Genomic DNA, 22,857 nt, shown 5'->3' on the forward strand with positions numbered 1-22,857 from the left:
TCCCCCCCGATGGTCCGTGCCGACCGCGCTAACCATTTAAGGTTTAAGCTCGCTAGTCCGCTTCTGGCGCATAAATGCTTGGCATTTTAGCGCTGGTCCCGTGACTCGGACTTTTCCCCTTCCCCAAAGTTGTTTTTTTTTTTTTTTTTTATTTCTGTTTGGCAAAGACGGAGCAGCCAAAGAACCGACACGAACAAACTGTTTGCTGATGGTTGCGCCGCGCGTTAGGTCCGTCGTCAATCCCACGAGAGATGCCTCATCCGCCGCAGCAACACGACCAGGCTCGCAGGATATCAGTGGGAAGCGCTGGCAGCTCGTCTGCTTATTCAGGTAAGCCTGAAACCCGAACGCGACTAAGGAAATCGCCTCGCTCGCTCTCCCAACGAAAGACGAGCCAGACGAGGAAGAAGAAATACCCGCACCGCGCTTCCGCATCCACGGGGACGGGTCGCATACATCTATTGGTTCCGGAGTTGCAGTTCTAACCCCCTGGATGTGTGGTCGTTTTCGATCTACTACTGCTGGGAGAGGACGGCTACTGTTTTTGGGAGGTTTGGGGAGATGACGCCAGATAGCTAATCCGCTTCTTCTTCAACCAGGACACCCGGAACAACACACAGCCGCAGGCTCTTATTCTAGCCGTCAGATGCTTCCGCCGTCCTCGCCGCAGCACTACCCTCCCCGGGGGCCAGCGATTCAACCCTCTCAGCCACCCTCGATACCTCCATCCTTTGCCTCGCGAGAACTCATGAACCCGGCACATCGGCCAGGCAGTAGCATGTCGATATCGTCGATGCTAGGTTCGGATACGGAGCGTCAGCCGCGAGAGAGCACGACGAGCTCGATGTATTCGCGGCCTACGGTATCTGCTACCACTGCGCCACCACCACAGCCTGCTTCGCTACCACCGTCCATGTCACCGCCTTCCGGCCCGAGTAGGCAGATATCATCAGACTACCATCCTTTCCGAAGATCACACACCCCGGACAGCGGCCCATTTGTAAAATCAATTACTCCCCGACCCTACCGGTCAAGATCCGGAGGTAGTTCGTCCGGGAACCCCCAGTCAACCACGGATGATTCGCGATTTTCTGGGCCTCGGCAGACCTCCTCCAACGCACCCCAACCACAGCTCACAGCTCCTAGATCCCCCCGGAACGCTTACTCAGATCCATCCTACCACCACGACCGACGGATGAGCCTGGGAGGACCGGGACCACGAGCCAATCCTCCAGGACCCCATCATCGATCGGAGGAGCCGCCGTCGCGACCACCGCAGTTCAGTCCTCCCGTCAGACTGACGCCCGGATTTTCAGATGGGGTGCAGAAGGAGGCGAGTGGCCAGCGAGAACAGCATGGGTACCCGGGTAGTTTAGAACCGCCTCCGCGGCCATCTTCTAGGTTTAGTGATCCCTCGCAGGATCGACAGGAACATCGTGACCAGCAACAACCCTACCAACATGGCATTCAGGAACACTCTCACCACCACCATCACCATCACCACCACAGCCAGCATTCCCAATCTCAGTCACAACCGCAACCACAGCCACATCAACACCAACACCAGCCCCATAGATATGGATCTCATGCACCAGAACACGAAGGCGATCGATCTCACCGTTCATCTTGGGAATCGAACTACCCCCGTGTATCACCTGAATCAACCCGCTACAACACCGCAGAGCCAAGTTCCGGCTACGGCTTTGGATCGATTCAGAATTACACAAAGTCGCTGGGCTCCCAGTTAACGGCTCCACGCTCCATCCCCGGTCCCGGCCAACCCCAGCTACATTCTCGCCAAGACGCAACACCTTCGAGCGATTCGTCGCCGGTTATGAGCCGGAGTAGACCTCCACCATCAAATCCACCACGCATGTTTTCGCCGACACCAGGTTCAACCGGTCCGCAATCATCGTTTGGTGGCTCGTTTGCGGACGAAGGACGCACTCGTGGAGGCACGGAGGAGCCCCCTCATCATAAAAGCGTGCTAAACATAAATGCAGAAGCGAAACGGGGCGGGAGGGCATCACCACTTCCACAGGCAGTGCAAGGCGCCCAAGCCCAGGTTATTGACCCAGCCACCGAATCAGGTATAAAAAGCGAGCTAGGCCGAGTGTTCTCTGGTATTGGCAGCGGCGTTGGAGTATCCAGCTCGGCGTCACTGGGAGGAAGTGGTCCTTCAACGCCGCTATCGTCGAGTCCGTTCAAGAGGAACCATGGCGATCGGTCGATGAATTCAGACTTGAACGGAGAGGGCTCGTTTGGTGCTGGAAAAGGTACCGCTTCCGCGCCAGGAAGCGTCAGACGCGGTCGAAAAGTGAAGGAGGAAGAGGGCAAGGAAGAAGGGGAGGGCACTGGGGCAGCTCGCGGTGGAGCTGCAAGAAGAGGACGGCATGTACACCACCATCATCATCATCACGGCGGCCATCAGTAAGTGCTGCTTAGCCAAGATGTAAAATTGTATTGGTACTTGTTGCTAACCTATACTACTAGTCACCATCATCGACACCGAACGGACGAAGACCCGGCTCTCTTTGCAGGAGGTCAAGGTCCGCCGCAGCTTGCGGCGCCCTTCAGGCCTCAGTCTCGCACTGGAGATGGCCCTGCTGCGGCCGGAGGAGCTGTCGGTACCTCCTCACATCATCACCACCACCACCATCATCATCATCATGGCCCAAGAGCAGCAGCAGCTCCTGGCGGCGGTATCCCGCATCATCACCACCCGACTCCTCCAGCCGCCCCTCTCAAGGAGTACAACACCACAGTGAATCTAGAGCCGCTGTTAAAAAGTGTTGCACACTTCCCTCGCTATCATCTAGGCTCTACGCTCTACGCTCCACGCATTGAAATGCCGTCTTCCCGAGCACCGCCTGAAGCATCCAAGTTTGGATATAGCTCTACTCCCGTACCGATCCCACGATTTGATGGAAAGGAAAACTGCACTTTCACGATCCGTGTGCCTCGATTCCGCATAGATCCAAGCCATCGTGAGGAAATCTGTGCTCGCCGTGCTTTATGGGGGACTGGCGTGTACACAGACGACTCCGATCCGGTAGCAGCAGCCATCCATTCTGGCTTTATCCGGGGCGAGTGGGCGGAAGATGTCGATGTGTCGATGCTCAACCTCGAGCTGAAAGAAAATCGCAAGTCTTCCACCGCAAATGCCACTGCCACTGCCACTACCAATGGCAACGGCACGGCGCAGAGAAAGACGACGCCATCCTCCAATAGAGCTCCATCCATTCATAGCAACAGCACCAGATCCGATCCAACCTCAACGGCGCAGTCGGAGGCCCCTCAACCCCCACCGACGGCTGCCGAGCCAGCAGAAGGTAAACAGCGCCCGCCTGTACCGCCGCCAAATAAGGACCTGCACATCAAGCTGCTGATCCTACCCACGCTGGAACGGTACGACAGCAGCGTGATGTACGGCCTCAAGTCGCGTTCCTGGGGCAAAAACCACGACGGGATGAGCTTCAAGGTAGAAGAGGTCTCCTGGGTGGACGAGGGTGTATCCAAGGGCGAGGAGCGAGGAGGAGAGGCCCGTCGTAAGAGGCTGCGAAACATGATGCGCACCGGCCGTATCTGCACTCCCGCCGGTCTCAAGGGCCGCAAGGGTGTCGAGCTGCATCTCTCTTCCAACCGTGAACCCGACCCTGACACGTCCATGAAGGATGCAGACGAGACCCCAGCTATGGAAACCTCGACATCAACAGCCGTGGAACCAGTGTCCTGATATCTGCCATATCTTCTTCCCTTTCCCTTTCCTGTTTCCTGTTCATATTCCTGTTTTCTACTACATCTGTTATTCTGCAAGCGACATCATCTTGTTACTATCTCATCATTATCATCATCCAGCTATTTCTATTGTCTTTCTATCCACTTTCTCGTCTTCATCGTCGTCGTCTCGTTTCTCTCCTTTTCTTCATCCCTTGTGAAGTACATAAAAATTGTATTACTAATAAAGTTTACAAACAGCCGAGGTTCGGAAGTTTTTTCGGCGAAAAGTCAGGTGACCCGGCATGTTTTTGGTCTTTTTTTAATAAACTTATATTCATATATTACAAAAATGAAGACAAAAAGCGCTTTGATAGTAGGAAATAAGGTGAAAACCGACGGCTGAAGACGCTGAATGGGTGTAGTTGGGTAGAAGCAGGGGAGAAATCCGCCGTCATGTTATCTGGTCATCTGGCGTGGCGCAAACGAGGGCGCCTTTCTCACTGCATATAATTCCTTTTTCCTCCCGCCCAAAGCACTTGAGCCGAGGATGAAAGGAGGACGAGCAGCTCGTCTCTTAATAATAAAACACTCGAAGCCAGCTCCATCGAACTGCTTCTTCTTCCTCTCTCTTCCGCTTCTGCTTCTGCTTCTTCGCTGGCAGACTCGTCTTGATACTTGAATCTTTCCCACTAGACCGCTCGACCACCTGGGAATGTTCACTGCTGCTGTAAGAGGCCGTCTGTCTGCTCTTGGACGTGCTTCTGCAACCCGCCCCTCTCCTCGTCTCACAGTATGTGGTTATCCCTATTCCCCCCCGGAATCGTTATCAGGCTTCCGGGCCTGTCGCTGGACAAAGAGACTGGTTGTATGCTTTAGTCTGTATGTAGCTAACGTGTTGGCAATAGTCTCTGCAAGCAATGGCACCTCGACGTGCTGCCTCCTCCGTACCAGCAGGTGAGTGGGAAAGAGAGACGAAGAGTTCTGTAGCGGATGAGATGGATGGCCTGGCTAATGTCGCATTGATAGGGTACAAGGAGGACCTGTCAAAGGGAAAGATGCTTCGTTTTGAAGACTCGCTGCCGAGGCTGCCTGTCCCTACGCTAGAGGAGACTGGACGGCGGTATCTCAAGTCAGTACACCCGCTGCTCTCCGCCGAGGAGTACAAGAAGACAGAGAAGGCAGTGTCAGACTTCATCAAGCCCGGTGGTGAAGGTGAAGTCCTGCAGAAGCGCCTGATTGCTCGAAGCGAGGACCCCAAGACCGACAACTGGCTGTCTGAGTGGTGGAATCAGAGTGCCTACCTGGCCTACCGTGACCCCGTTGTGCCATACGTCAGCTACTTCTACTCGTACCGAGACGACAGACAACGACGGGACCCTGCTAAGCGGGCTGCTGCCATCACCAGCTCTGTTCTTGAGTTCAAGAGGCAGGTCGATGATGGATCCCTTGAGCCAGAGTACCTCCGCAAGGAGCCCATGGCCATGAGCTCGTACCAGTACATGTTCAATTGCTGCCGTATCCCCGCTGATGGCGAAGACTACGCTCAGCAGTACCCGGCTAAGGGCAACGAGCATATCATCGTCATGCGCAAGAACCAGATGTTCAAGGTTCCCACCATGATCAATGGCCAGCAGCTCAACACCTCCGAGTTCCAGAAACAGTTCGAAACCATCATCAAGAAGGCCGAGCGAGTTCCCGCCGTGGGAGCCCTGACTTCTGCCAACCGTGACTTCTGGACTGCCGCCCGCAAGAAGCTCCTGGCCGCCAGCCCTGCCAACGAAGACGCCCTGAAGACTATCGAGAGCGCCTCGTTCTTCGTCTGCCTCGATGATGCATCTCCCGTCACCCTCGAGGAGCGTGCCCACGTCTACTGGCACGGAGACGGCGCCAACCGCTGGTACGACAAGCCGCTCAACTTCGTCATCAATGAGAATGGCACAGCCGGATTCATCGGCGAACACTCCATGATGGACGGCACCCCTACCCACCGTCTCAATGACTACGTCAACCAGCTCATCTTCAGCAACGGCCTCGACTACTCTAACCCATCTATCCGCTCTAACCTTCCCGAACCCCAGCCTCTCAACTTCGAGCTCAACCCTACTATCCTCGAGGACATCTCCACAGCCACCAAGGACTTCGAAGCCCTCATCAACAAGCATGAGCTCCGTGTCCAGGCCTTCCAGGCCTACGGAAAGGGCCTCATCAAGAAATTCAAGTGCAGCCCAGATGCCTACGTCCAGATGCTCATTCAGCTCGCCTATTTCAAGATGTACGGCAAGAACAGACCTACCTATGAATCCGCCTCGACTCGCAAGTACAAGCTCGGCCGTACCGAAACCACTCGTTCCGTATCGGACGACAGCGTAGCCTTCTGCAAAGCCCAGGCTGACCCATCCGTGTCGAGAGAGGAGCTTGTTAAGCTGTTCCGCGCCGCTGTTGCAGCTCACTCCAAGTACACTGCTGAAGCCAGTATTGGAAAGGGGGTCGACAGACATCTCTTCGGATTGAAGAAGCTGATTCGTGACGGCGAGGAGGTTCCTTCGCTCTTCAAGGACCCTACATACGCTTACAGCGGATCCTGGTTCCTGAGTACTAGCCAGCTTAGCTCTGAATACTTCAACGGATACGGATGGAGCCAGGTTATCGATGAAGGATTCGGAATCGCATACATGATTAATGAGAACAGGTATGTCCCCTATTAACTACGCTATATCATATTTAGTACCGATCCGTGAACTAACGTGATTTGTAGCCTCCAATTTAACATCGTCTGCAAGAAGATAGGCGCAGAGAGAATGAGCTTCTACCTCAACGAAGCTGCCTGCGAGGTCCGAGACATGCTGATGCCCGATCTCCTTAAGGAGAGCGAGAAGGCCAAGCTGTAGAGAAAGCCCGTTATGTATGCATAGAGTTAACACTGTTTCGTGCATTTCCTGAGACTGCCCGGAGTTCAGGATTCAGCACGAAGGAAAAAAGGGGGCTACATATAAGCCATTTCTGTACAATTTAGGTGCTATTTCTTCTTCTCTTTTCACTTTATATAGCACATACATAGCAGTCTTTTTCTACTGTTAGCCAAATCTATTACCCAATAGACCTTGAGTATTCTGGGTTTACGATATCAAAAACCTCTTCATTGATCGCTTCGCTTTCTGTATGCGTTGAACGGGGGGGGGGGGGGCTATCTATTTAATACATGGGCTCGCTTCGTAAAGAACTTCGAAGAGACACCGCAAGGCGCGGGGAACTCTCTCGGAAAGGTGTCAATCAGGCTCTAAGAGCTCTCTCTGTTATCCTTTCCGGCCAAATCTTCAATTTAGGTAGTAGCAGCAACATCAAAAAAAGTTCAAAAGGTAAGAAATACTCCTGTAATGTTACATGATTGATCTGTGGCTCCCCCTTTTTTTTGCGTGATTGCTTTGTTATTTATTTCAGATCCCATTCACAGGCCTCATTCAGAGCCTTGTTTGTACTTCTGGTAGTCCCAATGTACTGTCGTGGATCGTTTTCTTCCTGGCCACTTAGTTATCTGCACACACTTCATGCGCTGCGTGGTAGTGTAGTGAAGGAACGCATTGCCTTTTCACATAGGTTTTTGCGCGAGGTGTTATGACTTCATGGTCTGGCTTCTGCCTGTGGTGTTGGTGTCTGCGGGTTGCTTTCAACAACAGACGCAGTGATAGACTCAGTTGGAGTTGGCTGGACACTCTCATTTGGCTGGGCGGCAGGTTGGGTGTTATTGGCAGTCAACTCAGCTACTTGTCGTTCTATAGAACAATATGTCAGTAACCAACTATGTCAATGGCGTAGGATGAGATGTTAATGACATACCCAACTCCCTAATGCGAACCTTCAGCATCTGATTCTCTCTGGACAAAGCAGTTGTCTCGGCTTGATAGTATGAGCTTTCGTCTCTGCTACCTCGACGGCCGTTGGACTCGGAGAGTTGAAGCCACTCATTGCTACTAACGCTAGTGCCAGTCTCGCCTTGGGATCCAGTGGGGTGAATGGAGGTAAGCGGGGACACAGCAGCGTTTGAGCCCCGTCGAGCAGAGAGGTTGGAGGCAGAGGGAATGGGGATTCGCTGACTAGCAGCAGGTAGCGGCGGGATGGGTGGGAAGGAGAACGATCTCTCTGAAGTAGGAGTAGAGTCATCGATGGCTGTTCCACCAGCTGTTGCAGTCTGCTGCTGTGATTGAAGCTGCTGCAACTGGGCTTGCTGGTTGCGAATCATCAACAGGAGTCGATTCTACGCGACGAGAAAAAGAGTAAGTATAAGTGTACTTTCATAAATAAACGCAGTAGGGATGCTGTATGACTTACAACTTGAGCTTCCTGTTCCTGCTCAAGCTCCTGGTGCAGCTCACCAAGTGAAGGTGCACGCTGATGGTGGGGGTCCCCAGTAGCAATCACAGGACTCCCAGCAATGCTGGTAGGACTATGAGTTCTGAAAACACTTCCAAACGAAGCGCGATTGTGTCGATTCTGCGGAGATTCGGTGCCAGTAGCGTCGGAAAGAGAGGCTTCGTGGAGATTGGTAGCCCCAGAGCGGCGACGCTCAGGTCTTGTCTGAGGCGAGCCTCGGTGGGCTCCAGACGAGGAACGGCGAGATGAGTCCGCTGCCGCATTCATCGTTGCGGTAGCCTGCAGCGAGATCGAAGAGGATCGAGGCGAAAGCGAGTGTGCGAAGCTGCCGTTGTTGCTGTCCATTGAGAGGCTGACTCTGCGGGTGTGGTAAGGAGAGGACGAAGTGGATGATGGAGGGAGTGAATTTAGATCTGGTGGCATATCAGCAAGTGAAGCCGAGCTCGTAGCGAGTCGTGTGTCAAGTGAGAGTGTCCTCTGTCCAAGACGCGAAGCTGTCGATGTCCTCCTTGTCCTCTTCGTCGTCGTCTTCGTCTTCGTGACGCGAAAGTCGAAGTGAGAATAAAGAAAAAGCCGAAGTTGAAGCTCGCGAGTTTCCCTTTTCGGCAACCAACGTCACGAGATCTCCGTTACATGTGCTTATGTAAGATTATTACGTCATACTGCTTTATCAATTACAGTAAAAAGCAGCAGAGAAAGACAAGAGCAGAGACAGAAAGACAGATGGAGGAAAGGCATAGGGGGTATATGGCCAGGGAGATGGAGGTGGCACAGGATACATAGGTAGAAACATGGTGTTCCAAGCTGTTCCAGGGATACAGTACACTCGCAGGTGTATTACTAATAACGGCTGGGCGATTTGAGAGTGTTTTTTCCATAGCGTGTCTCTAGTAGTGAATTGCATATTCGAGCCAGTCAATATATTAGTTTTACCTTGATATTCATTCGCAAAACGACGAGAAATGCATGGAATCAAGCTGTCCTTCTGTGGAATTTACTGGAGCTATATCTATCACATGACAAGATCAGATCAGATTAGATAACTAACTAGTTAACGTCGGCCTTGGCATTTCTTATCTGATTAATAATTCCATCGCTTTTTGCGCCTCAAGAAGAAGAAAGATCGAACAGTCACAAACGATGGAGCAGAGCTCATAATAAAATAAACAATGTCATTCCTTGCCCGTCAAAGGCCGAGTGCTCGGATTGGTCGATTCTTTAGCCGACATGCCAATTGCTCGATACCATGTTCTCCATACAGCAGTGTTGCGACGTCACGGCCCTTTCGGGTTGCAGTCATTGGCTCAGGGCCGGCCGGGTTTTATGCTGCATACAGGCTGATGGGAAAGGTACCGGAAGCCGTTATAGATATGTACGAACAGCTACCGGTGCCATTTGGCCTAGTTCGCTACGGCGTTGCTCCAGACCATCCAGAGGTCAAGGTAGGTATAATGCGACACGTACCTTTTTGTACATCCAATAGCTAATGCGCAATTGGCTGTAGAACTGCCAGGATAAATTCACCGAGGTTGCGGCATCTCCACGGTTCAATTTCATCGGCAACATCGCGCTGGGCAGTGGTCTTCCGCTGAGCTCTCTGAAACCACATTATGATGCCATTCTCTTCTCGTACGGAGCTTCCAAGGACCGCGAGCTAGGACTACCAAACGAGAGGACGCTTTCGGGAATTTTCTCCGCTAGAGCATTTGTTGGATGGTATAACGGGTTGCCAGAATATAAGAACCTGCTGCCCGACCTAGCTAGCGGAGAGGATGCGGTTATAATTGGACAGGGTAATGTAGCTCTTGATGTTGCGAGAGTGTTGCTATCTGATGTGGATGCCCTACGGAAAACAGACATGTCTGAACATGCACTTGAAGAACTGTCAAAAAGCAGAGTGAAGAGGGTGAGAGTGGTTGGCCGTCGTGGACCTATGCAGGTAAGTCCCACCGGAAGCTGCTGTTGACATTAACAATGCAGCTAACACGCAGATATAGGCCGCTTTCACTATTAAAGAGGTCCGGGAACTCATGCAATTACCTTCAACCGGCTTTGAACCTATACCCAGTGCCTTACTTCCCCCCGATTCAATAATATCTGGGCTCCCAAGAGCGAATAAACGAATCACCCAACTCCTTGCCAAAGGCTCGTCCACCAATCTTGAAAGCTCGACCAAAAAATGGTCTCTTGATTTCCTTCTTTCTCCTCGCTCATTCCACTCCTCACCCGAAGATCCTGGCAGTTTGTCACATATTACTTTCACTCGCAACCAGCTTGACCCTGCCGACCCTTATTCTCCCTCAGCATCCGTCTCACCCCTTTTGGCGGATGATGGAAAGACAGCCCATATAAATATACCGGCGAACCTATGCTTTAGGAGTATAGGGTACAAATCATGTCCGCTCCCGGGACTCGACGAACTTGCTGTTCCGTTTGATGCTTCTCGTGGCTTGATACCCAATGATGGCCAGGGAAGAGTTTTAAATACTATGCCTTCATCCGGCGATGGGGACAGTCTCCCTGCCCACGTACCTGGTGTGTACTGCGCAGGATGGGTCAAGCGAGGCCCCACTGGAGTTATTGCTTCAACGATGACGGATGCATTTGCGACAGCGGATGCTATTGCGGCGGACTGGGGAGTACATCGTGATCGAGGAGGTGATAAGATGGAGTTTCTCAATTCAAGATCCGGACATGAGAGTACGGGCCTTGGGTGGGATGGCGTTCGCCCCGATACCGAGAAGAGAGGTCTACGACCAACTAGCTGGACGGATTGGGAGGAGATAGATCGGATAGAAAAAGAGCGTGGGCAGGCCAAGGGTAAGCCTAGAGAGAAGTTTGCACTGGTCGACGACATGCTTGGAGTTTTGGCATAGAAGAAATATGTATATATGAATGTGTAAGATAAATAATGTACAATAGCCTCAGTATTTAACGGACTACCAATGTGCTAACACTACCAAACCAAGAGCTCCAGAGGATAACAATACATCATGATGGTACACCTTCATAATCCCACCCGTCGATAACTCTCCGTCTCCTTGAATTTCGCCTATTCGCATTGCACTTAACGAATATAGTCAAGGCGGCCACGATCAGGACGATAATAGCAGCAATTGTTGGTACAAGAATGGCCCTCCTTTCAATCTCGTTATTATCCAGCTCATATGGGCACTGTGCCCTTGGTCCATGAGTGACCCAGCAGGTAGGAACATCTGCAGAATTGAAATCTATCCAAAGTACCTCAGTGCTGTTATTATCTTCGCTGCCTGGCGAGATTATTGCAGTGCTATTGGACCGCGAGTCAAGCTTTGCATAGAGATAGATGTTCTCTAGGGCTGTCCTTGGGACAGAAAATGCTGTGTTGTTGGGGCAAGCTTTTTCGGCATTAAAGTAGCTCGTTGCATGTTCAGAAATAACCCATTCAAGCGGCGAATTTCCAACCCGACAAGCGACGTGGTATTCATCGTTACAGTCGTGTGCATGCCATTTGCCTGATGATACCGCATGCATGGCCGCACAACGAAAAGAATCTTTCACTTTTGGCGTGGATGTCCTAGTGGAATTGCGAGGCTCGTCTTTTGCCCAAGACCAAGTGGTAGAAAATGAGATGTTCTGATATGGACTGATATCAGTATCTGCTGTCATATTATAAAGCGTATGGTTAACAATTGCTGAGATCCCGCAGGACGCCAACTGCTGGGTCACTAGTGACAACTCATTGGATGAGTTGCGCGAAGGAAGTTCTGCCACAGCCCAGGAGCGTTCAACATCTGATAAGGTTGTGGTATCTGGATTGTACAGACACCCCTTCGTGAGATCAGAAGCCGAAGTGAATTTTATATCTATGCGGGATTCAAGTGAATCTGGCGGAAAGAATAGGCCGTCTCCCGTAAAGTTATAAGACGCCATCTGGGGGTCGATAGTACCCCAGCCCATAATGAGTCTCGTAGCCTGAGACAGAACGGCGTATCCTGTGCATGGCCACCCGGTAGCTGAGACAGGATGGTTTTTACCATCTACATCAGTCTCCAGGTATTCAGGAATCGGCTGGTAGGGGGGAGAAACAGAAAACCAGGAGGCGCGGAGATTCCCACGATTTTCCATCAATTGTTGGGGGCTATAGATGTATCTGTCCAGGCTCCCGCCTATGACTTTGCCAAGTAATTGTGACGGAGACGGAAGGTCGCCCAAGCTAGGCTGATCAGGAGGCTCTTCCGGAGAATCCGATGAAGCAGAAGCGTGCATGTTTATGATTAAAAACATCATATCCGCATTTAGGGTATTCTCCGTTGTCTTGAAATAATCCTGGAGGACATCCGAGAGGGTCGAAATGCTGAGCGACTCTGTACATGAATATCGCCCCATGTGGTATAATTTGGCCCTCTTCCGGGTTTTGGTAGCTGTCGAGGTTGTGGTGGGAGCAGAAGGTGATGCGCTTGATGTATTGTCTTGTGATGACGTTCTACTTGATGTGTTTGGAGCCGAGTTGGTGCCCGTAGCGTCTGCTGGACAGAGACTCCATAGTTGGCCCCTAGGAGACCAGTATACGTCCACATATAGACGCCTATAGCCAACGGACAGAAGGTTGGACACGCATTTCTTTGTCGGGGTCTCCTCGTACCGTCCGTCACCAAAACATGCCGCCGAAAGCGACATTGCAGGAATTGTCACATGGTCAAGTGGTATCTGGAGCGAAACATCTCTTTGAGACTGTACACAGAACAGCTATCAGCATATTCCGTACTCCGCTATACATCACCAGTGAGGCACCAATATCCTTTGACTGACATACCAGTTCGACTGTGTTCCATGGCGGGAAAAGGGAAGCGCTCTTGTCAGGGTCAAAGTCCCGCATTGGCAGCTCTTCGACCGGCTCTACTCGTCAGCCAGCCCAGACGCCCATTGACCATTGTAGACTCTCGAAGCTGCCCTCCGTCGTCGCCGTCGAGGTCTGTCGTTGCTGTTGCTCTCGCCGATGTTTTCTTAGCTTCGACACTGGGCAAATGCTCTGTCACGTGCCAGGCTTATCTAATCAGCGATCTGGACACTGTTGAACTTCCAGATGTTTTTTTTGTGGCCCGCAAGCAGCGAACAGAAACCGACCAACTACGCAGCACTTTGTGACACTCTGGCTTCACTTGTTTGGTCACTCTTGGGGAGTACATAAGTCGAGGACACCGTCGCAATGGCCGCCCCAGGCCCAACCCCCGAGCAGATCGCCATGATGCAGCAGCAGATGGCTGCGGAGGCGCAAAGACGTGGAATGACAGTCGAGGAATTTGGCAAGATGCAGCGAGAACAGATTGCGGCAGAGGCTGCTAGACAAGGCCTTACGACTGAGCAGTTTATCCATAGACTGAAGGCTCAGGCCCTACGACAACACCAGATGCAGCAGCAACAGCAGCAGCAGCAGCAGCAGCAGATGGAGGGACAGCCGGAAGAGCAGCAGCAACAGCAACAACAGCAACCGCAGCATCAGCACCAACAACACCAGCACCAACAGCAAACACAGCATCAAGTGCCCGTTAACTCCGCTGCGCCGCCAGATCCCAAAGGACTAGCTGTTGCGCAGTTCTTGAGATCACAGAACTTGAAGCCGAGAGTCTGCATCCTGGACGGCCGAAGGAAGGAATTGTTTAAGGGTAGGCTCCCCTCAAATGTTCTACGGAAATGGTATATCTGGCCTACTAACAACTCATAGTTAAACGAGCATTGCGTGCACTTCAGTCTCCTGCCTACGCCAAAGCATCTGCTAAGCCCAAATCCAACCTGCCTCCCGTCACTGATCTAGCATCCGCCGAAAACGCATTTAGACTTCTACCAATGTCCCTTCTAGCCTTGAAGGTTACAAAGGTTGACCCCCATGAAGGCCATGACCATGCAAAACCGCCATCTAAGAAAGGTAGAGTCAAGGGCCTATGGACCGTCCGTATACAGCAACATCAAGACACCGACCCCATGTCCCACTATGTCTGGCTATACGAGGGGCCTCAATGGAAGCAGAAGGCAATGGCTGCTGGAGTGTTGGCCGCCATCATGGCCGTTGTCATGTTCCCATTGTGGCCTATCATGCTTCGACAGGGTGTCTGGTATCTCAGTGTTGGAATGATGGGATTACTTTGTCTGTTCTTCGCCATGGCCATCTTCCGCCTTATTCTCTTCGCAGTCACCTTCTTTGTCGCTTCACCTGGTCTATGGCTATTCCCAAACCTGTTTGAAGATGTTGGATTCTTTGAGAGCTTCGTACCTGTGTGGGGTTGGCAAGAGGTATGTTAATTTTACACTACCCGCTCAAAGCGGCCCATTCCCTAGGATATTGAGAGTAATTAGCTAACTTCTGTCCCTATTTGCAGACTAAGAAAAAGAAGAAGTCAAAGAAGACAGACGGATCATCGTCAAAGTCGTCAAAGGCCAAATCCTCGAAACCTGCAGCTACTGCTTCCACTGCCCCTGAAAATGCCCCTGCTGCAGCTCAACCCACCGCGCCGGCCGTGCCTACCGAGCAAGCAAGTCAGACCAACACTCCCGAGCAGACACCCGGTAAACATGCTTTTGCAGCTAGTGTAGAGGATGCCGAAGAAGAGTAGTCTCGGTGGAGAGAAACACGACTAAAGTCCAATCAAGAAGCTTTTCTATATACCCCACGCCGACTTTTTGCTTCACCTGTACCCCAATCATCTGGCTCTGACCTTTTTTTTATCTTCGAATTGCCCCCACTTGACATTCTTGATTCCCTTTTCGATCATCAACACATTTTACCCTACATCTTCTTCTCGAGGGCTTGGTTTATATATTACGATGTATGAATAATTACTCTAAAATAAATCTGGCATTACTTTCTTTTACTTCCCTATATTATCGCATCTATGTCTTATAATAAATAGTATTCGTAAGCTCTCAAAATCTAGTGGTAATCTTTTCCGTGGATTTTGTATGGTTGATAGTATATATTATTGTTCTTATAACACAGGTCAATTTATACAATGCTATCGATATAGAATGCAAAAGCCCAAAGAAAACATAACGAAAGGAAGGAAAGCAAATCCAAAGTGCTCAAATAAATTGTCGATGGAAAATCAGATACATAAGAAACCGTGAATTTTGTATCGAAGCTCTGAAGCCAGCTCAGCTTCCCCTGTGACTCCATTTTTATAATATCATAAGTTTCGCAGTTGTATCCAAAGGGAAGAAGGAAATGGGATACAAGAGGCAAAAGATATATATAGAGAATGTTTCTATATAAGAAAAATTGAAACTGAGGGAAAGAAGGAAAGAAATAAATGAAATAATGCTTAGACGATATTAGATATCGATGTGGTTGAACGGACATAGTAATCGAAAAAGAGGGGTCAAGAGAATGGACTCGGAATTCCGGAAAAGGGTGGCAATATTGAGCGGGATTATTCCCCCATAATAGCGTATGGGTAGAATATTGGTAGACATCAGGGTATATAGTTTAATGTATGAGGTGATATGGTACATGTATGCAGTTATATGTCCAAATCCAAACAGTGCATTAATGAGACACGCACTTGAATCCTGAAGGAGGATAAGGCATTGAGGGTATCATGGGTCGCATATTGGTAGAGGATGTTCAATGGGAAATTACCCGGCAGAATTGAACCCATGATTCGAAGAATAAAAATAAAGGAAAAAAGTGCAAAGAGGGTAAAATATGCAGTCCGGCCAGGTATGAGATGTCTCTTTTTCTCTTTTCTTTCCTCTTTTCAACAAAAAGATGTACTTATGTCTGCCAAAGAGGTTTATTGCTGGTCTGCTGAGGTACTAATGGGTGACCTTCTGTGGTAGCCATTGGCAGCCGCCAATACTCAATCGTGAAGATTCGCATTGAGGCAGTGCCTCGGGGATAGCAAGTGATGGTACTTCTGGCAGAGGGCAGGTTGGAGGAGGTGCTGGGGGAGGCCCATGTGGAATCTGAGGCATGCTTTTCCGACTTGAGAGGGAGTTCAAAGATGACCTCCTGCTATTGGATGACTTCGCAGTATTAGACCGTTGGCGTACAATTGAGTCCTGACTGGGCTCCGAATTGGGGCTTGGGTGACGGGGACTCCTGCAAATCTTGATTCTAGGTTCACTGTAAGCCCTGGGCCCCAGACTTTGTGGCCTCGGGCGGCTGCGTGTGTTGCTTGTTGAATTGTACCCCGGGGACAGGCCAGAGATATCCAGCGGCTCGTCACTGAGAGTAGAGAGAGCCGGCCGATATTCAGAGATAGGCCGATTGAAACTTTGCATGCCGTCAGAGGACGAGTACCTTCGAGTTCGATGGGTATGTCTTAGGGGTGAAATAGGGGTTAACGAAGGTATATCATCATCCAACTCCTGTGTCTCGCTGCTATCGGTTCCGGCAGTACTGTAAGCCCCCTCAGAATCAAGTATACCGCTGCTTGTACTTCCCCTCCTTCGTGGAGGAGATCCATGATCAGAGCTGATTTTTTCGTCGATATTGGAGCCGTGGAGCATCTCCGCAGTAGGAATTATATGCAAAACAGGGCTTTGACATGCTCCACTCTCAACTGGGAAAGATATTGTCTTGGGGCTCATTGCTATCGAATTTCGTTTATTGACAATTGGGTGGCTGAAATTTGGAGTGCAAACAAGGCGGCTTTCGGCACGGGGCGGTGGCAGTGGTGTCTCGTTGATAAAGTCCTCTGAATTGCCGCAGCCCTTGGTAGAGGACTTGCTTCTAAAGCCCAGATCGGCGGTTTCAATCCGAGCGGGACTGCGTGCAGCTCTAGGCGACTCCCGGCATGGGCTCTTTGAGATCGGGGTCTTTACCGTGGCGGACGAGGACGAGGATTGAGAACTAGGCATGGTTCGAGTTCCAATAGAGACACAAGACAGCCGCGAATCGCGTCTGAGGTTGTCTAGTTCCATAGCACTTGCCAACGAAGATGGCGAGGATATCTCGGATGGTTGCTGTACGTGCTTCCGGCTTTCTCGTCTAGTTAGTCCGGGTACAGATATCTGGTCATCTCTTACACTCCGTGGGAGTGACAAGGCCTGATCCACACTGCCTTTCCGAATGACTTGTTTGACGGTTTGAGATACCATCGGCGAAGGCTGAAGCTGAGTGGCTCCAAGGGTCTCGGAGGGGTAGTCTTTTCCTCCAAGAACTTGTATTGCGCGCCGAACGAATGTAAGCCAGGATGTTAGTTCTTCAGCGCTATCCAGGATAAGCAAGAAACTGCTTGTCGCTTTCTGTGGCTCTGCATTGCTCGTGCGCCGAAACCTGTCTAATATTGTCTTCTTGGGCTCTAAGCTTGGTTCAACATCATCTTGAGTCTGTGATATCTGTAATACCCAGTGTCTTCCGGGAATTGCATCGCATGCAAATGCAACGGAGTCAGCCCCTAAGGCCAACACTTCTTCGGGGAGTCGATCAAAGCTTCCATCGATACCATATTGAAGTAGATGCCCGCTTGTCGCCAATATGAAGATCTTCTGAGACCATTTCAGACCGCATGAGAAGCTAGACTGGTTTCTTGAGTGTATTTTTTTCCCTTTCTTCCATGTTTTTGCTTTGACGACGCCCTTGGGTCCAGAACCATCCATATTGTTATCACCATTCATTGCCTTGTCTCGAGCGTTACTGGCCTTTAGGTCCCGACGCATCTTACGACGCAATATTTCATCAGTGGATAGGATAGGGCACGGTAGCGTGGCATGTTTCACAGCCTTGGGATACGCCATGAAAAAAGGCGGAGGATCCCATGCTGAAAGAGCTCCAGGCTCTTTAGTAGCGGCCAGAATGTCATCGTCATTGGGAATGGGGAAGTGCGTTGATGATTTGACTGATATCGGTGTGGCATTCACGCTATGGAGTGGTGAAGCTACTCCAGGTGAATGGCCAAAGATTCCGTGTTCTTCAGAAGCTACCGTGGCAGACAAAGCAGGATCTCTACCTGGTATATGCGGTTGTGATTTTGACCTTGTAAACCATTTCCTAATAGCGAATCCGTGCGGTTTGGGACGAAGAGGGACACGATTCCCTGATTCCTCACTATCAAGCTCCTCTGGGAGAGGCGGCTTAACACGAACAGTTACGCTTCTGTTTGCTGTCTGGATTGGGGGAAGCCGTACTCCCCTTCGAGAACCGACGGTTGAAGGAGGTTGAGCGTCCATTTGTCAAAAACGTTCTAACGTCGTTTAAAATGGCTTCGTCAAGTATAGTCACGCATTGCCTATACAGAACTGTGCGTGGTTGTCAATGTAGAAGCTCCATCGATGACACGCACAGTCTATAACAGGACTATACGCGCATTGCCAGGAGATGAACCACGACGCTTCGCTGGTACAAAAGTATCAGTTGACAGAAAAGGGAGAGTTCGACGTAACACTAAATGTCCAAGGGGCTCGATCTGTCCGTAAAAGCAGAGGGGCAAGCGAGAATGTATGTGATAAGTAACGCTTGTATGACGAGGTCAAACGGCCATTAGGTCAGGAAGGATACATACGGCCGGTGAGTTGAGCGAGTAAAGTGGTTTTTGGATAATGGAAAGGAGAGCAAGATCCTTGGCCGGGAGAAGCTTGACTCTTTGTGCATACCCAGGAGTAATCCAAACGATGTAACAGGGAGGAAAGCTGCTTGGCTGAGTTAACTGCTTTGTAGACAACTGGGCTTTGTTGATCAGATGGTTAGCGGGTGAAGCTGCAAAAGGAATTCTCCTCTTTTTTAGTTGGTCCACATCTCCGATTCGCACGGTCGTCGAACTTGAAAGGAAAGGGCTCCATTACACCCAGCCGTTAGGGGGCAAAACCAGAGTTGCGAGATATTCCCTGTGGCCAGCCCCAAGATTGACTTTTGTGAGTGTGACAGCCAAGTTAGCTTCACGATTTTTTGGCGCCCATCACCTCGCACACACCTGGAGTTTTTTGGACATCACACGGCAAAACTCATCCCTCCTGGAGAAACTCCTGGTGTATGCCACCGACTTCTGACTGGTCACTAAGCGGCGCTAAGACCGATGCTGCTGGGCTCGAAGGCAAGGGAGGCTGGCTTGAGGAAAGGCTATCCTTTCGACCTTGTAACCTCCGTCAGGCCGGACGTCAAGCAAAGCTGCATGCAGGGCGAGAGCTGACAGAATAGGCACCAACTCCGTAGAGCCGTTAGAATCCAAAACCTCGGTGCTTATGGATTAACTAGAGAGATAACAATAATAATGGCAACGCTGGAAAGGCAGCAGTCACCTTTTCCATGAGTTACCTCGGTAGCAGAAATGGCGTCGTTCCTGTACTCCTTCCGGGTGGTAATTGCGGCACTCTCTCAAGTACGCTCCGGAGCATATATGCCCAGAACCCGTCCTCTGGTGCTCTGCGCAAACGTGCGAAAGTCCTCTTTCAAATAAAAGGTACAGTGGTTAAAGAGGCTGGAACTGGACGGGAGAAAGGACCATTGTCGAATCGAGACTCAGAAGGCTTGTTTTCCCTTAGTCAAATGTCCGTGAGAGCTTAATTATTCATCTGAGACAACTAGTTAGCAGAGCCCGCGACCATGGGCGTGGTGTTTGTTTGTTTGCATGAAGAGCGGAGCTCATCTTAAGAAAACCGCGCTGTTGTCGCGTTGTGGATAGCAAAAGTACGTAGATCTAAAGACGGTTGTCCGACGATGAGATGGCATACGGAGTACTCCGTACCTGCCTGTTGGCTGCGCTGTCAATGATATGGAGCATTTGCCCCAACCCGTCTCTAACTACCCCGTATAGACGTCATCATCTCAGATAGATGTCTTTCTGTATCTCCAAGGTAATTCTGCTGGACCATTTGGGTTCATTAGTAGGATTGTGGTTGAGCACATGAAATTTTGACAGGCCTCTGAATTAAACGGCACCTGGCGATCTCGGCCTAAGAAAGGGCATTAGCATTTATCAGAAGGATAATTATGACAAAACCGGTCAAAATATTCGCTCCTACGTAAGCTGCTCATATAAATCTTTGTCCAGTAGATAGGCGTTTCAGCACCAAGCATGGGGCTTTTTGGGTACCTCTGTAGCGGGAAACTCCGGCTAATACCCAAAAAATGCTAAAATGGCTTGTTTGATCACTACGGATTTCTCCTTTTTTCCGATCTAGTTAACGAGAGTTGGGGCCTTGAGTTTCAAATCAAGACAGGTCATGCATACTCCGTACCGCTCCCAATAATAATGAGCAGTGCCTTCCCACCTCACCTTGAACAATCCTGCAGGGGAATAACCCCTTTGGTTGTTTACATACATGGGAGATGTCGCGGGAGACGATCCTCTGAATCAAGCGCTTAGATATTATGCTGCGGATGGAACGATCTGACTGCATTGTTGAGGCTTCCCTGGTCTGAACATGAGCAAGACTCCAGAAGCGCTGCGGTAACTAAAGCATCCAGCCATGATCCGGCATGTATGAGGCGCTGTAGTTGGGATAACCAGGGGTGCCAGCCAACAGCTACGTTTCCTATGTTATTGGGCCTTTGGGAAAATCCTTGTATAATATTGAGAGACCTCTCTGCATATCAGAAGGTTTCACGTACGTGCCAATGAATACCTTTGAATGGTAATTAAAGTATATTATTGTACAAACCGAGCTCATTAACATTAGCAAGACGGAAGGGCTTGCAATGTTTTCATCCAGTATTCGAATATCAGTGCCTAGCATGGCTACAAACGCCTCGAGGGCCTTTTCGGTTATGCCGAATCTGAAACGAAATACCGAGACATTGCTTCACTCGTCGTAATAGAATGGGTAGAAGAATGCTTAGATTGTTGGTGTGTCTATTATCGCCGCGTTGGGAACTGACAGTTCTCCCTTTTGAGATACACAGGTTGATAGTTACTCCATAACTATAGTGGTTGCAATGAGAAGTGCAATATGCAGTAATCATCTCGTATATTTATCCGCGCGACTTTATTCACATATAAGTACTCCGTAGACGAAAAGACAGAGTATCGTTAATATCGAGTTGTATTAACGCATTATGTGGTTGTCTATAGTAAAAATAAACAACTTGATGTTGTTCGTTCAAATAAGCTCATCGGGTAATAAGAGCCTCTTCCTTGTTTGGGCGACCACCCTTTGTTACTAAAAAAGGGGTTAAACATCTCAACCTCCATGTTGATAAAGAGCCTCCGCTCTTTTGTTTATTTAGGAGTGCCGCGTCATGGATCAACTAAAACAGCCACATCTCCAAGAGTCTACCCAGAAATAAAGGTGTCCAAACATAGCAAAAAAGAAACGCTCGTGCTCAGGATTGCTTTTAACGGCGTCGAGCCACCTGGCGGCAGAAGAGCCATAGCACCCTCTCAGGGGGAAAAGGAACCAATGAACTTCTATCATAAAAATGCTATTTCGTCAAAACAGAAATACTCACGGCCATCTTGTGCTATATATATATGACTTATGATAATCACTAGCCTGCCCTTAAATATGGGATCACTTATATTGATTGGGCCGTACATAAATTGTGTATAGCACGGTTTGCAGCCAAGCAGGCACGCCGACTGGCTTCTTCTTTCCTTTGCCCTTGTGACACGATTCCCCAAACGCTGCTCAATGGCGGCGTGTTATGGAGGACCAGACAAGCCGCTATTTCTGTGGCCATGGCAGTTGGAGCCCGGAAATCCAGCTCCATCGTTCACCCCATAATTGTCGCTCGGAGGATTTTATTATTGTTTCTCAACTCCTAGTAGGACAATATGATGACTCCACAGCCATTCTGGTTTGGAGTTCCTACTCTGGCTTTTGTTTTGATAACATTACAACACAGCAGCCTCGTTGAATCCGCGTCGAGCATTGCAACCTTCTCCGATGAAAACTGTCAGGACTCCTTGTCATCATTTGACGGGCCTAACGGATACCCAAATGGAACGTGTTCAAGACTTGATCGGAGTGGAAAATATGGCAGTTTCCAAGCTGTCAATCTTGATGATGGCTGTTCTGGTATGATAATAAACCTTAGGTGTTCTACCTTTCTTTGGAATGCTCAAAATCCCCAAGCGGCATAATGAACGGTCCCCTAAGCAAGGAAATAGATTATTAGTCTACTTTGCTCACACTTCACGGCATACACTAACACTTATCATTCATTATTCTAGTAACATTATATGGGAGAGACGACATCGCCGGTCAACCCTGTTCATCTTCAGTAGTCCAAGTTGCCGAGATAGCAGCATGCTACAATTCCTCATGGATATTTTATAGTATCGACGAATGCACAGCTCCTGCCCCCGGCCAAACGAAAGCACCAGTACCGGACATGGCTCGCGATTATACCGGCGCAATCGTCGGGAGTACAATAGGGGGGTTGTTTGTGATTGCGATATTCATCATAATAGGGTGGTTTTGTTTTGTTTATCGTCCTTGCCGGAAACAAAATGAATGCACGGAACAAGCGACAGGCCATGTGAAAGGAGCGGGTGTCACATATAAAAAACCTGCATTTGGGCCTTCTGATAGTCCTGGAATGACGGCAGGGAGAGTACCAGACACAGAAACAAGTCGAGATTGGAGAGTAATGCCAGAACTAGAAGGATCCCAAGCCCCTATCGAGATGGAAGCACGGAATCCAAGCCTTCATTCCCCTTCGTTCGCTAAGTAGGAAGGAGGCAAGACAAAAATTCGAGAAAACAAATGCCAGCAGCCACCGGCTGGGAGGGAAGTGCAACGGCCAAGAGCCGATATGTGTATGCCGAGTGCAGCCTAAAGGCCATCACCCTCATCAATAAGATGAGGAGTTATTTATCGGAAACTTGCTATCGCCACCACATATGGGCGCAACTG

At 49.9% G+C, this 22,857-nt stretch overlaps 8 protein-coding genes across 8 annotated transcripts; 5 read left to right on the top strand and 3 right to left on the bottom strand.

The window, feature by feature from the left end:
• Nucleotides 1–778: 778 nt before the first annotated feature.
• MGYG_02230 (hypothetical protein) lies at nucleotides 779–3,736 on the top strand (the record flags this gene model as incomplete). Its single annotated transcript, XM_003174651.1, has 2 exons — nucleotides 779–2,430; nucleotides 2,494–3,736. 2 exons carry the CDS (start codon nucleotides 779–781, stop codon nucleotides 3,734–3,736), a joined length of 2,895 nt encoding a protein of 964 aa, XP_003174699.1.
• A 901-nt stretch (nucleotides 3,737–4,637) lies between these two features.
• On the top strand, nucleotides 4,638–6,608 carry MGYG_02231 (carnitine O-acetyltransferase; the record flags this gene model as incomplete). The annotated part of the gene is made up of 3 exons (XM_003174652.1): nucleotides 4,638–4,674; nucleotides 4,747–6,409; nucleotides 6,476–6,608. 3 exons carry the CDS (start codon nucleotides 4,638–4,640, stop codon nucleotides 6,606–6,608), a joined length of 1,833 nt encoding a protein of 610 aa, XP_003174700.1.
• Nucleotides 6,609–7,338: 730 nt separating this feature from the next.
• Nucleotides 7,339–8,511, bottom strand: MGYG_02232 (hypothetical protein; the record flags this gene model as incomplete). The annotated part of the gene is made up of 3 exons (XM_003174653.1): nucleotides 7,339–7,490; nucleotides 7,555–7,972; nucleotides 8,047–8,511. The coding sequence occupies 3 exons, from the start codon at nucleotides 8,509–8,511 to the stop codon at nucleotides 7,339–7,341; spliced, it is 1,035 nt and encodes a 344-aa protein (XP_003174701.1).
• A 746-nt stretch (nucleotides 8,512–9,257) lies between these two features.
• Nucleotides 9,258–10,964, top strand: MGYG_02233 (NADPH:adrenodoxin oxidoreductase; the record flags this gene model as incomplete). Its single annotated transcript, XM_003174654.1, has 3 exons — nucleotides 9,258–9,530; nucleotides 9,593–10,027; nucleotides 10,086–10,964. The coding sequence occupies 3 exons, from the start codon at nucleotides 9,258–9,260 to the stop codon at nucleotides 10,962–10,964; spliced, it is 1,587 nt and encodes a 528-aa protein (XP_003174702.1).
• Nucleotides 10,965–11,079: 115 nt separating this feature from the next.
• Nucleotides 11,080–12,946, bottom strand: MGYG_02234 (lectin C-type domain-containing protein; the record flags this gene model as incomplete). Its single annotated transcript, XM_003174655.1, has 2 exons — nucleotides 11,080–12,801; nucleotides 12,884–12,946. 2 exons carry the CDS (start codon nucleotides 12,944–12,946, stop codon nucleotides 11,080–11,082), a joined length of 1,785 nt encoding a protein of 594 aa, XP_003174703.1.
• A 330-nt stretch (nucleotides 12,947–13,276) lies between these two features.
• Nucleotides 13,277–14,678, top strand: MGYG_02235 (translocation protein SEC62; the record flags this gene model as incomplete). Its single annotated transcript, XM_003174656.1, has 3 exons — nucleotides 13,277–13,733; nucleotides 13,793–14,358; nucleotides 14,445–14,678. The coding sequence occupies 3 exons, from the start codon at nucleotides 13,277–13,279 to the stop codon at nucleotides 14,676–14,678; spliced, it is 1,257 nt and encodes a 418-aa protein (XP_003174704.1).
• Nucleotides 14,679–15,876: 1,198 nt separating this feature from the next.
• Nucleotides 15,877–18,234, bottom strand: MGYG_02236 (peptidase family M20/M25/M40 protein; the record flags this gene model as incomplete). The annotated part of the gene is made up of 1 exon (XM_003174657.1): nucleotides 15,877–18,234. The coding sequence occupies one exon, from the start codon at nucleotides 18,232–18,234 to the stop codon at nucleotides 15,877–15,879; it is 2,358 nt and encodes a 785-aa protein (XP_003174705.1).
• Nucleotides 18,235–21,773: 3,539 nt separating this feature from the next.
• On the top strand, nucleotides 21,774–22,675 carry MGYG_02237 (hypothetical protein; the record flags this gene model as incomplete). Its single annotated transcript, XM_003174658.1, has 2 exons — nucleotides 21,774–22,017; nucleotides 22,173–22,675. 2 exons carry the CDS (start codon nucleotides 21,774–21,776, stop codon nucleotides 22,673–22,675), a joined length of 747 nt encoding a protein of 248 aa, XP_003174706.1.
• Between the last annotated feature and the right edge of the window lie 182 nt (nucleotides 22,676–22,857).

This window comes from Nannizzia gypsea, genomic scaffold (genome assembly GCF_000150975.2).
Source record: "Nannizzia gypsea CBS 118893 supercont1.2 genomic scaffold, whole genome shotgun sequence".
NCBI lineage: Eukaryota > Fungi > Ascomycota > Eurotiomycetes > Onygenales > Arthrodermataceae > Nannizzia > Nannizzia gypsea.